The 13,911-nt window shown below is 38.0% G+C and overlaps 1 protein-coding gene across 3 annotated transcripts in view; it reads right to left on the reverse strand.

Moving 5' to 3' along the window:
• Positions 1-691: 691 nt before the first annotated feature.
• The window catches only part of LOC115924548 (E3 ubiquitin-protein ligase MARCH8-like), a 30,945-nt gene continuing 17,725 nt past the window's right edge, over positions 692-13,911 (reverse strand). For all 3 annotated transcript variants that reach the window (XM_030986970.1, XM_030986962.1, XM_030986975.1), the window contains exons 2-4: positions 7,826-8,024; positions 6,261-6,415; positions 692-2,848 (exon numbers count right to left, since the gene is read on the reverse strand). In XM_030986970.1, the coding sequence (XP_030842830.1) occupies positions 2,315-2,848; positions 6,261-6,415; positions 7,826-8,024 (888 nt within the window). In that variant the 3' untranslated portion in view covers positions 692-2,314. The remainder of the gene's footprint in view (positions 2,849-6,260; positions 6,416-7,825; positions 8,025-13,911) is intronic.

Consider the following 13,911-nt stretch of genomic DNA (forward strand, 5'->3'; position numbering starts at 1 on the left):
AAGAGGGAGAAGAAGGGGGAAGACAAAGAAGAAGAAGAGGGAGAAGAAGGGGAAGACAAAGAAGAAGAAGAGGAAGAAGAAGGAGAAGACAAAGAAGAAGAAGAGGAAGAAGGAGAAGACAAAGAAGAAGAAGAAGAAGAAGACAAAAAACAAAAAAGAAGGAAAAAAGAAGAAAAAGAAGAAGAAGGAGACGAAAAAAGAAGAGGCGAGGATAAAGGGTCATCGATTTTGGGCTATTTGCCTACAGAAATGTTGAAAGGAGTCTAGTTTAATATCGCATACCCAGCTCTTTTGGTGATAATATATACCTTTTAAGCAATCAGAATAAAGTAATTTTCATTTTATACCAAATCGTGCTTTGTTGTCGCTGTGTTGGTATTTACAATATTTGTACATGGTTACATATGACAAGCTAGAAAACTGTGTTGTCATTGTGCTTACATTAATAATCCACATCCCTTATTTTGTACCCCTTTCTTATCATGAATTCATTCATCCATTTTGAGTTATCTAGGGAACGATATTGATTAAACTCTTCTCTCTTGCAACAAAATCATGAACCGGTAATTCTTAATGGGCCTACATCGGAGGCCAAGCAGTAAATTAAACACGGTCTCCCACGGAATGAGTTTTGAGGAATTGTTATGATGGAAAGAACAACATCAGAAAGAATGATAGTGGAAACAAAATATATTTTTCTTTGATATTTTATTATAAATTGTACTTCAATTTCATACAAACAATCACAAACATATTACTTTCTGGTTATATGGAAATGGTAGAAGGAGGTGATACTTCTTCTACATCTCACATAACCCGATCACAAACAATAAATAGGCAATCAACAAATATCTAACTCATAATGGAAAGGCAAATAATAATTATATTACATGTTGAATAGATAACACATGGGAAAATCAATAAAAAATTATAACAGAAAAGTAGAATATATTATCATAGTTCCATCGAAATGTTCGGGGGGAGGGGAATTACACGCTGTAATATTTCAAAGCAGAGCAAATTTTCGTATGGAAATTTCAGAGAAGTTAAAAATCACTGGCAAGTAATTTAACCATTACATGGATAATAAAACAAGACGGTATTACTCATGACAGGAATTACGGTCCTTGTTTTCAACCTAATTACTCCAATTATTCGGTAGTTAAAAACAATAGCATGCTCTTTAATGGACTGATAATGGAAGATTAGGTTGGTTAAGATTCACTTTTCAAAAAGCGAAATGTTCCCGAACAAACACAACCTGACCCATCATCACTCCACAATGATCCTTTTCCTTTGTTAGTACAAAAGCATCTAGCAGGTATACTGTGTACTTAGGCCTGTAAACTTAATACACTAGAGACATGCGACGTTATTGCATTTCCTGCAAGAAAAACGTGTGTGAAGTGCTTCATTTAACTCTTACCTAAAGCGAAACTGCAATCATCATGATCAAGCAATGAATTTTCAATTTTGTGTAATTGATAGAGATCAGATGACACTACTGTTGAAGTATCAATTTGGAAATGAAAGATAAACAGATACGAACTATATATCAATATATTTGAAGACTAAACATTAAATATTTGTTTTGAAAGTACAGGAAATTTGAATCTAACATGTAAGAGAAAGTGAAAGAAAATGCAAAAAGTAAGCATAACAAATAATTTTCAAAACGTAATTGTACTAATAAAAAAAAAGAACAAGATGTATTGCACATTTTGTTATCAACAACATACAGTTTTCAGGAAGTAAAGTGTCTGGAACACATGACACTGATAAGGTCTTCAAAAGTTCATGAAGCAAAAAACATGAAAAGGCTTTAGGAGTTCGAAAACACTTTCCGTGAAACCATCGTCTCCGAGAGAAATCCTGTTGGAACTCAATCAACTGGATGCCCTCTTTAAGGTCCACAACCCTTGGACGAAATGCAAGATGACCGTAAAGATTTGTAGGGCAACTTCCCTTCAGGAGTTGGCAACCGAATCATTTTGTCTTTTGATGTTTGACTGATATACATTTTCCAGATTTTGTGTCGCGGTTGCAATTAGTTGATCTCTCCTTTCAAGCCACTATCACTCGTTTTCAATTACACGTGATTATTCATTATTGTTCATATCTCCTTTTCATCTTACCAAACCTGTCCTCCAAGGGCAGCATATTTCCGTCTCTGATTCATAGGCCACTGTAATAAGGCCTCAAAAGGTTCTTTTCAAGTAGCAAAAATACAAGTAAAAACGTCTTTATTGACTCAATAAATAAACAATGTTCAATGCAGAAAGAAGTTTTTCATCAAGTTCTTAATGATCTATCATCAAACGAATAAGACCGCTGGATTGTCTTTCTCAAAGTTGCCATAATCTTCTTCTAATCCATCCACCTGGACCACTTGATTGACGTACGCGCCCGTTCCCCTCACTTCGTCACTGGACGTCCGCGCGTCGCTCGCGTCTTCTGCGTAGCCGCTTGCTTCAAAGCTCTGCTGCTCGTACGCCAATTGCGCGTTGTCCACTCCCGACTCGACCTCCGAAAGATTGACCACTGATGACTCGACCGAGGTGCCCTGTGACGTATCCGCTGTCGATCCGCCGTCGCGGTTGGCTGTCGACCTCGGCGTCTTTCCCGTCTTCGCGCAGAAGCAAATGAACCACGGTAAGAAGACGAGCATGCCTAGGAAGCCGATGATGACAAGGCTTATGGACACCCAGAGCTCGTTGGAACCACGCGTCGTTGGATCACTTTGAACTTTGACCAGGTACTCGGCGAGGAGGTAGATACCGACAGATAAGACACCGATCAGTAGGAGCAGGATAGTGATTGCAGACGCTACCGTGTTCTCTTCGGAGGACTGTAAATTAAACGAGATAGAACAAAAAATTAATATGAGAAGAAAGCTCTTGGAATGCTAACAAAATATCTTTTCTCTATAAACACATTAACAAGCCTACAAGACAATGACCAAGTTCTTTTGAAAGACCTTGTGTTTTTTTCCTCTCCCTCTCAACCCTCCCCATGGTATATTCAAAATGATACAAATGCAGTCTAATAATATTTGTATCGTTTATAGTTACGAGTGTCAGGTTCCCCAAATTAACTGTGATTAATGTGTAATTTTGAATTAACAGAATTTAATACAAAGCATTCTTAGATTGGTATGCATGTCTTTATTATGAATCAAAATACTCTCTAAAGCCAGTAGGAATTTGCAAGTTTACAAATTGCAATGTGGTAAAACATTGCAGTCTTTCTCTACTCTCTATACACGGGGGTCGATCGTAATGGCGATATTGATCAAATTAGGTATTTGACGGTAGTATAAAATCAAATCATGACTTTGAATTCTGTTTTGTGGATTACGGAAACGTAAAACTCACATTGCCAAATTCGTTCGCGATCGCAGTTAAGATTAAGTTCGAAGCTAGCCAAACTGTCAAATCATGGAAGGTCATCAAGAAAATCTTGATATATTTTGGGTTGGATTGGGTACTGTCCATTTTAAAAGTACAAATGCCTCTCAGATTGCGTTTGATCTTGTATATTCTCTTAAAGGATAGGAAATTGGACATATCTCCAAGGCAATTTTGAATCACAGTTTCCGTACTTTTGTTTATTCTGAGAAGGCAAGGAACTTTCAAGTCTTTCCCCAAGATGATGCCATTATCGATCTAACCCTATTTCCGTCCGTACTCGCTCGAGGTTCGCGGCCATTTCTGAGCCCTTAATCATCACTCAAAAAAAGGTCTACCCATGAGGATTTATAGCACTCAACATCAACACTGATTACTTTCGATTTTAGATGAAAACGAGAAGAAAAAGTCGGAAAATTTAGCTCGAACCGCAACATTGTCATCATCCCTAATTTGGATTGTCATGAAACAATGACTAGGACCTGTCACGAGATGTTTCCGTTTGGTATTATATGTCCAGGGCACTGTTAGAAATTCATATTTCTCATCGCCGCATTGGATAAATAACTGAATCATCAATCAACAATCTTTCTAAAAGTCTTGCGGAAGAGTTATCATTTCAGAGGATGGGCAAGATGTATAGTAACCACTATACTAGTATAATACAATGCATCCATCTTGTTTATTGGTCATTGATTTTCTCTTATCCATTGTATTTAGTAAGTGAGAATTGCAGAACATGAAACAATTGAAAACAAGCTACAGTTATTGCCAAATGGATAAGAATGGACATAAGTAGTGTCAATGTTACGAGACGTTTTCGTGTTTATCAGACGTATTAACCATTCTGATGCCTTTCCAGTGTCTTTTGATTTACATAATAATTCAAAGGCGTTATGAACCGAAAAGGGTCTGAAAATCGAGCCGAAATAGAGACGAGAAACCGAGCTCTATCACAAGACATCACATGACACATGAACAGCATCCGGTCACACTGGGAAATCCATGCGAAAGTGTTCAAATCCTTGCTAAATAGACCTAGTGCTTTTTATACACTTTTAGATCATTGAAAGTTTTTTGTATCTAACATTTGGTAGGGTTATGCTTGCTGTCTGCATGTAATATTCTCATGCACGTGAAACCTCACAAAATCAATAAGTAATTATATAACAGTCACGATTATTATGTAACAAAATTAGCAAACTTTTTCGCAAGCCGAGTAGGTCAATCAGGTGAAATTAATTTTTGAAATAGGGTATACGGAAATGTAGATGACCTCTTTTCCTTCTGGTTGAAAATGTAAGATAACTTTTCAGCAGAATTGGATAAAAACACCTACTCATCCCACTCCCTTAAAATGAACTAGACACACACCTGGGCCCCGACTTATAAAAAGTTGCGATTAATCGCATCTTGTTTTTTTTGCGATTGATATCAATATTAACTATGTACTTAAGAGGGGACTACAAACTTGCGATTGATTAGAGGACGGTCGATTCAGATCAATCGCAACTCTTTATAAGACGGGCCCTGGTCATGTCTACCTGCTTTACGGGTTTAGTGGTGGTGGTTATTTTACCTGACTGCTAAGAAAGCATAAATAAAATGCTTGTTACCAAGCAACCAGAGGACCGACGGATGGAATATGACCATGTCGTCTATCACACCACGTTTCCCGATGATGCAAATAGAATGGATAAAAGGCTTTAGACAAGCCTTCTTATAGAGGAAAATGACACTGCAGGAATGACACAGGTCTCAAGAACAAAAAGGGTGTGATCAACAGCTGTTGTGTCAAGGATTGCAAACGAACAGGCCCATTTTTCGTCTCTTTCGTCTGTTTCTGTTTCTTTCAATTTCTCCCCTTTTGTGGACACGACTTAAGTTGGCACACATACCAAAATGTCTAGCGTACCTCGATAAATAAATTCAAGGCTTCTTTTAAACAATTCTTTGATACGATGATGTCGGTCGTCAATTTAAGTTTTAATCTTATGTCAGTGCCCCTCGAAGCTGTCTATCTTTGCCGAGGATAAGTCAACAGACCATTAAAGGGTTATTAAATTGAGGGTTTCAATAAAAGTTAAGATGCTTAAGGAATACTTCTTTTACCAAGGCATCATACAAATGATTGATACCTAATGTTTAACATTTTATTCATCCCGCGAGTCGACGGACAGTGACCCTATTTGCGGCTGTCAAAATGCAGTCTTATAATGGTAGCGAGGTTTTTTTGGTTGTGGTGGTGAAGGTGATTGTGAGTCCTTCACTCTATAAGCTGTCAGTTCGCTTTTTTAACTCTCCGTTTAAACAAAAGTTTAAAAAAGATTGTGTTAGACCACTGTTTTATAACCCAAAACTTTGTTTTCTTGATTGTTTTCGCACTTTCTGCTGGCAAGTTAGCGTTCCAGAGTAGACAAATATCCTTTCAGGCACCGGTTAATGTTCGTTTCTACGACAACAGTGAACATTCAATCGCTCTTTTGGGGATATGGGGGAAATGATATACACTTTTTAGACGTCTAGCTGTCTGATCATAAGTGCCCATACACCTCTTATGATACTCCATAGACTAGCAAACATAATTGTTTATCTAATGTATGCAGTAAAAATTGGCTGGCATGATCTCTTTTCTTGTTTGGGTGATTCGATTTTTGTTTTAATCAAAACTAATCAAAACCTTGGATGGCGTTCGATAGTATACTTTGGTAATAGTTTGAATCACTTTCTTGATAAGATCCAGGCTTGAAAACAAAAGCACACTCGATTGAAATGACGCATTTCCTTCATTGGAATTTGCAGCAAGGACGTGAATTAAGTTGTACTTTGTTTTTTAATGATTGGCTTACTTACCGTCATTTTGAATTTGACGTATCTCTTCTGGTAGGACTTGTGGCAGATCTCGCAGGTGGAGGCTCCTTTTAACCTGGTCCATTTCTGCAGACATTGCTTGTGGATGTGCTGAGCTGAGCCCGTGCAGCCGCATGGTGTGATGAGCTTATTGCTACCTGCATGCGGAAGACAATAATTTATGATATCGTAATTTTTTTATTAATCCAGGATTAACCAGGGTGTAGGGATTTACACGCCCTATAAGATCATCGGCATATTTTCCACTAAACACAATTATCTCTGCATGAAAAGCGCACAATAAGAAGGAAGGAATGCTCCCCAGGGAGTGGAGATTGTGCACACATTGTGTGCGGGCAAGCACTGAATCCAATGACCGGGATAATAGTATATTTGTAAAGCGCTTAGAGACATTTGTATTAAGCGCTATATAAAAAAATAAGTATTATTATCATTATTAAAGATACAAATAGATAATGGTGTGCGGAGTAAGCAGGAAGGGAGATAGAGAGAGAATGAGAGAGAGAGCGAGAGAGCGTGGGAGAGGGAGAGAGTGATATGGGCGAGAGAGAGATAGAGAGAGAGAGAGAGAGAAGAGAGAAAAAGAGAGAGAGAGAGAGAGAGAAAGAAAGAGAGAGAGAGAGAGAGACAGAGAAGGGGAGCCGAACAGACGCAAACAGTCATGCAGAAAGAGCCAAAGAGATATAGTGAGATAGAGAGAGGGGGGGGGGGGGGGGGGGAGGAGGGGGGCAAGGCACACGCAGACAGAAATAGAGATAGACAGATTGTGATTTTCATGAGAAACAGGAGATGTAATTAGCTTTGTTGGTACTTTGTTTACGATACACTTTCTAAGTTTAAAAGAGATAATTATCAATAGACTTTAGTATCATTAATTTGATAGGATAATTTATATGCCTTCCTGCTCCGACAACTTGGTGACCAACAACACAACACCAGCAATGGGTGAACTATTGCACCTTTGATATTTACGTCAGAAAAACTGTTTTATGTATTGTACAAAGCAATTTAATTATTATCAATTTACTGAACATCCGCTCATAAATTCCTCCTCGGTTAATCATAATCTTTATAATTAGACTGCCTGTCGAATAGCGCAATCAAGGTTTGGGTTCATACAGGCTTCATTGCATGAGGCGCAACTACAGTTTACATCTTTGTAATTTATTTAGGCCAAATTAAAAAAAAAATGTGTAGCGTCCTGCCTTTTTGAAAAATAGAAACGAGGAGGCCCTTTTTTTTCTTCAAAATGGCCCCTCGGTACATTTTCCCTGACAGCCTAGCTATTTTTCAAGATGGCCGCCGACATTTAAAAAAAAAAATTTTTAATCAGAAATAGATCCATTTTAGCAGTGTTTTTCATGGCTTTTTTTCTTTCAAAAAAAAAATAAAGGAGACGGCCCCCAAAAAGGAAGCGGGCGGGGACGCTAAACATGTTTATTTTTTACTGGCCTTATTTTTTGACTACATGTTCATTAGAATGTATATATATATAAAGTCTAATGGGTATAGAATAAGAAAACATTCTCGTGTTAACAAAATCTTACCTGAAACATCAGTGACATCGTGGCATATTCTGCAAACTGGCCCGTCGTAGGAGTAGGCGGAGAAAGCGGTGGGCGATTTGGGCTCAGGTTCTGGCGTCTTGGCGCCAGCAATGGGCGTGGTTCCACTCCCTGAGATGGAATACACGGGTAGGCGACTCGTGTTGTCGTGAAGATTGGTTGGCGGCATCATGCGGTTTGCCTGGCGATAAAAGATAGAAAATGTCTAGTTTTACTCAAAATTAGCCAGGAGCTGGAGATATTAGTGTTCACCGTCCTTTACAGAGTGAATATGCAGTGGAGAATGAGCTGCTACCAGTACAGCTTGAACTAAAATAGTACCTGTCTTCAATGTTGTGACCACGTGATCACTGCGTAACATAAAGACGGAATATCCAGGCTAAATGTTAGCACTCATTGGATAATGAAGGCGCCAACTTCCTGTTCGGATACCACTTTAAGCAAATAACAATGGTAGTCATTAATACCGCTTCCCGGCGGTGTTTTCAGTCAAACAAAACGCTTATCTACACATTCTTAGAATGTAAATAATTGTCACTTCCATAAACACTTTATTGTAGGTATTTCTGAAGTAGACTACATTTAGCTTTCTCAGGGTTTACCACGTCGGGATTGTACTCCATAAACGCACAACAGGAGGAAATGAACTTTTAAAAAGTCACAAGCCTATCGTTGGGATTCACTTCGTTTTAGAGTTGAAACACAAGCTAAAGAAAGTGAAATCCACTCTCGAAAGAGTGATTCAACCACTAGTTTGGAGTGGATTCCACTCAAATCTGGAATGGATTCAAATCCAAATAGTGATTCCTAATATCGCTCCGAGAGTTAGTGGATTAATTCCACTCCTATGAATCAAGAGTGTAGTGTAATCCTCCCGAATTGAGCCGTTGACTTACCTTCAGCATAGCCTACCCTAACAATGACCAGGCGTGACGCGTGTCTTAATTATGGGTTGTCACAAACCTATTGTAGAATCTTTTCATTTTGGTTAACATGGGTTTTTTCACATATCGGATCGAATTCATTTTTCGATGGAAGAACGGGCCAACAACTGAGAATGGCTGTTAAAACATGGGTTTATTGTCGTTGGCGTTTGCTTTGTTTCTTTGTTTCTTTCCTTTTCTATCATTTTGTTAATTAACTTTCCCTTTTTACCTCTTCACATAATATCCAAAACACACTCAATTAGATATTAAATAGATGAAGGAACAATGTTTACGATGTTCATGTGGCCACACGACTGTTTATATATATTCCTTTCTTGATTGTTTGAAACCTGTATCAATCAAAAATGATCATTATTATCTGGGTTCGATCTTTAACCTCACTAACCGGCATCGCATCGTGTATAATATGACGTAAATCCAAATTTAGAATTAGGGATTTTCCCCCCAACCTTTACTATATTAGGGCATACTCATGTGACATTTTAAGGCTCGCACTATTCTATCTTTCCGCCGACATCATTGTTATGGTAGTTCTTCCTGGTATAAGTAACCACCAGAACTATATATTCCCACGGTCTCCATCAGGGGCTAAAAACAACAAATGGTGTAATTATTAATAATTGTTCATCTTGACGCTGCCTGCATACCTATTCAAAACACCACACTTTCAAGGGTGAATCTGTATACGCTCTGCGAAAAAAGGTGACTCGCGTACACCAATCTAGGAAGATGACTTCGTCAATTTATATTCTCGATTACAAACAACTTATGACAAATAGCTTTGCGAACTGTGTCCTATCCATTTTGGCATTTACAAAGTTAGCTTTTTATTTATAGGGAAGCAGTCGAAGCGAGTGCGATAGAATATTATTTTGCCGACGGAAGCAATGAGAAGGTTAACATTAATCCCAAAATCACCAAATATTAATTATTGAGGAGAGTCATCACCACCCCTAGATTCCAACCATAGGTCTAATTAGACTAATACTAGTTGCTTCATAATTAAATATGATTTTTTTTTTTCTAAATTAATTTCAGTTTCATTGTGACCAACAATGACTCATCAAATACTTTGAATTTGATGAGATTAAGGTTAATGTACAGTTAATTAAAATTGCTGTAATCCAGTCATGTTTGATCCCAGTAGTTCACGCAGCTACCATATCTTTCGGATTGGAGCTATTGATCTTTGCATGCAGTCAGAAAATCCCTCTGCTTGGAGGTTTACAAAAGAGAGATTATCAAAGAACGCGATAGACTGATATTTGGGGTCTATCAGCGATATTACTATTATTAGGTTTCAAAGCGTATGATCATCCTTGAATTAGTACAATGCAGTTTAATGGACCCATCAGTTTTACAAATTAATTCACCGATTATTAAAGAAAAATGTAAAATATCTTTTGGATCCCAGTGAATGACTTTTACCAAATGGGGGGGGGGGGGGGGTTGACCCTTTCAGTCATGTGCATCTTGTTACAAATATATTTATTAATCAACAACAGAATAGAAACAATAAAAGAAAAGTTGGACAAATTCCAAATCTTTTTTGCATTTGACAAGTATCAAAGGACAGATTTATCAAGTAATGAATACTTTTTTTTGGGAGTTTCTTTTTTTTCTTTTCTTCCATAAATCGTCAGCGGTGCGTGGCGTCTTCGTTACCATAAAGTTCATAACATGATCGGAACACGTGACAAGAGCAAATTAGGGACCGGACCAAAACGTGATGATGGTAACAAATGCATTCATAAAATGAAGTGACGGTTTTACATAATCGGATTGACACACATTATTATGGGTCTTCAACAAAAGGGTGAATGTTAGTCTTTGGGCGATCACGCGTTCTTTGATTCATCACCCTTCCCGGTCTTCGTGGTAGTATCGTGGCAGTACACTGCCTAAAAATCTAATAATAAACACAATCATTTTAGGATCAAGAGAACGAATCTTTGGCATTATTTCTTCTAATATTTGCTGGGTATTTTGGGGTCATTGTTGGTCGTTGCACTTGCATTTGCATGGCGCGTGCACGTCAAAGTCGCTGCCAGCCATCCACCTTACACATGCATCTCTTTCTGTCAATAAAGAAAAAATTAAGTGTTTATAACATTTTAATATCATTTGTTTGGTGTCAGTAATATCTCACATGAATCTAACGCACATCGGAAAAGATTGTTAATATATCACGAGATTATTAATATATCACAAGATTATTAATATATCAGTTATTCTGAGGAAAGGTATAAGTTATGAGGAAAAAATGCAATGTGCCTTCATCTTTTCTAATCGTGGCTATGTGTTATTATGTTTAGTCACTGCTAAAGTGCAGACTTGAGATGTAATTTGGCATTCAATTTATTTGTCACAGGGTTCGTAATCAATGAATGCCTATTAATCCCACAGAAATCTATAAATACAATATAATCACTATTCAGGAATTTACGGGGGAAAGGTCAATTTTAGAGGAACACGGAAATAGGCATGCATATCGTCTTTGCGAATTCATGGTGTCAACTTTATATACTGATTGAGATAATAAAGCTACATCATGCTTACGACGGGAAAAAGACGGGTAGTTCTGTTTCTTACATTTCTTGGAAACCCTAAAGTTGATAACCGTCTATAAATCGGTCTGTTGACTTATTTTTGGCAAATATAGACAGCTTCGAGGGGCACTAATATAAGATCAAAACTTAATTAGGTCTGTATTGATAACAGTCGCATGAGGACGTACTTTAATCATGCCGTAAATGTGTTTAATGATTGACGCCGAAATTGATCAAGAATTTGCAGGATGAGCGTACTATTGTGTTGATGAAGAAGCGACAGGACGAAGTAGAGAGAGAGAGATAGATAGATCCAGGATAGATAAATAGATAGATACATGTAGATAAATGGATAAACAGACATAGGGAGGGGAGAGGAGGGACAAGAGATAGAAGTGGGGGGGGGGGAGTATGTTATAACAATGCGTGGTAGGGCAATACTAGCCTATATACATTCTCAAAAAGCTTGAGATATGGTGCTATGCTAATTTTATTAATGGCGGTAAATAATCCAATTTCCACGCTTTTGTGGATTTAAAAAAAATATACCCTCTATGGATGTTGAGTCATATACAGGGAAATGAAAAGCGAATATAGAGTATCCTTCTTGTCTCGGATTCTAATGTCTTCCTTCTCTGTTATTATGTTTACATGGATGATTTCACAGGATTATCTTTACGTAACTTTTCCTGACGATAGTGACTTTTATTTCCTTATAGGCCTATATATACATGGCCTTTCAGCGTCCAGAGAAATGCCCAAAGAGACTCTCTATTTAACAGGGCTCAAATTAATTGTTTGTCCACGGGGGCTTCCCCCCCCCCCCCAAAAAAAAAGAGCCCCCGTGAGCCTTCTCACGGGGGCTCTTTTATTACTGACGGGGGCTCTTTTTTTATACAAATATCCATTGAATTGGTACCTATGATACTCCTCAATTATTTGCTATTTCGTCATTATCATTTCAATCAGCATTTTCCCTCTTAAAAATTTACAAGCTACATAGCTGTTACTGGCCTGTGTATATCATATATATACGCATACAACACTGATCTTTATGATGTCTTTAACATGAAATATCTTCTTCTCCCCTTGCAAACGAAAAAGAAAACAAGGTCATTAAAAGGGATTAAGCGACAAATAATGATTGTGATTCAAAATGATGCGAATATTTGTTTGAATAAGCACTGCTTTTCACCCGAATCTTCTTTGTAAAAACAACTTTTACAAATTTCAGCCATGCTTACTGAATTGAGACGTTCCATTCAATTTAAAATACCTATTACATATTACACTTCTCCTAATCTCAAAGTGATCTTACAGCACAGTGGCAGAATTGCATGGCTGAGATTTATAAAAGTCGTTTTTACAAAGAAGATTCTGGTGAAAAGCATTGCTTATTAAAAAAAAAATCCTTGCATCAATTTGAATCACAATGATTATTTGTCGCATATAACCTTGTTTTCTGTTTTGTTTGCAGAGGGAGAAGAAGCTATGTCACGTTAAGAAATCATAAAGATCAGTTGTTTGTATATACATATGATAACAGAACAAATGTTGATTATCAGAATGTCATTTTGGAATACCTCTATACAAATACCACATTGTCTTTAGCCCGTATCAGTATTAGTATGATCCAATAAAAAGCTATTATTCTTTATTTAATTCAGTATAATGCTTTTCCTCAAAAATAGTTTTGCTATTTTTTTATGGTTGAGACGCTAAGAAATGGTTTCAAATGTACATTACACGAATCCTGAACCATTGCAAAATGATGGTGGTTCTCTCTCTCTCTCTCTCTCTCTTTATTTTAATCATGCATTATCAACTACATATAAAGCAGCAACCAAAAACTTAGGGTTATCTGAGATAGGTGAAAGTAAGAGTTAAAAAGAAAGTCATGCTAAAACGGCGCTTCACTTCCCCCCGCTCCCTGAAAAAAATAAAATAGATTAGTAGTCCTCCTCTCCAGCATCCCCCCCCCCGCTTTAATATCACATTTTCACTTGGCAGCCCAAGAGGGCCGGGGGTGGGAGGAGGGGGTTAAACCCCCTAACCCCCCCCCCCCGTAGATCTGCCCATGTTACCATAACATTCCACGACATTTTGGTCTTTCTCTTCTCCTCAAAAGGGACTTTTAGATTTGCGTGGACGTGGACGTGTTACGTCCTTTTAAGGCACTGGCAGTCACATGTGACGTCCTTTTAAAGCACTGGCAGTGCCTTAAAAGGAGGTCACACGTTGCAGTCCACGTTCTCATCGTGCAAATCTAAAAGTCCCTAATATTGATTTACTGGTCGAGGTCCATTATTTGCTGAACGAAAAACTTCTCCAGGCCATGACCATGTTTCTGCCCTTGCGCGATCGCCTCCAGCTCCAGCAGACATGGCGCGGCAGCGTGCACACGCACCGCTACTAACGGCGCAGTAGGCCTATAACCACTGCTGACGGCGGCACCTCACCGCGAGCTGAATCGGTAATAATAGGCCTACTCATGAAACGAGAAATCTTGCACGCTAATCTTAGTTCCATTTCATATTCTAAATATGCATGTAACAAAATTGAAACTCAATAT

The sequence above is a fragment of the Strongylocentrotus purpuratus genome, unplaced genomic scaffold (genome assembly GCF_000002235.5).
Source record: "Strongylocentrotus purpuratus isolate Spur 01 unplaced genomic scaffold, Spur_5.0 spur5_contig_838, whole genome shotgun sequence".
Classification (NCBI taxonomy): domain Eukaryota; kingdom Metazoa; phylum Echinodermata; class Echinoidea; order Camarodonta; family Strongylocentrotidae; genus Strongylocentrotus; species Strongylocentrotus purpuratus.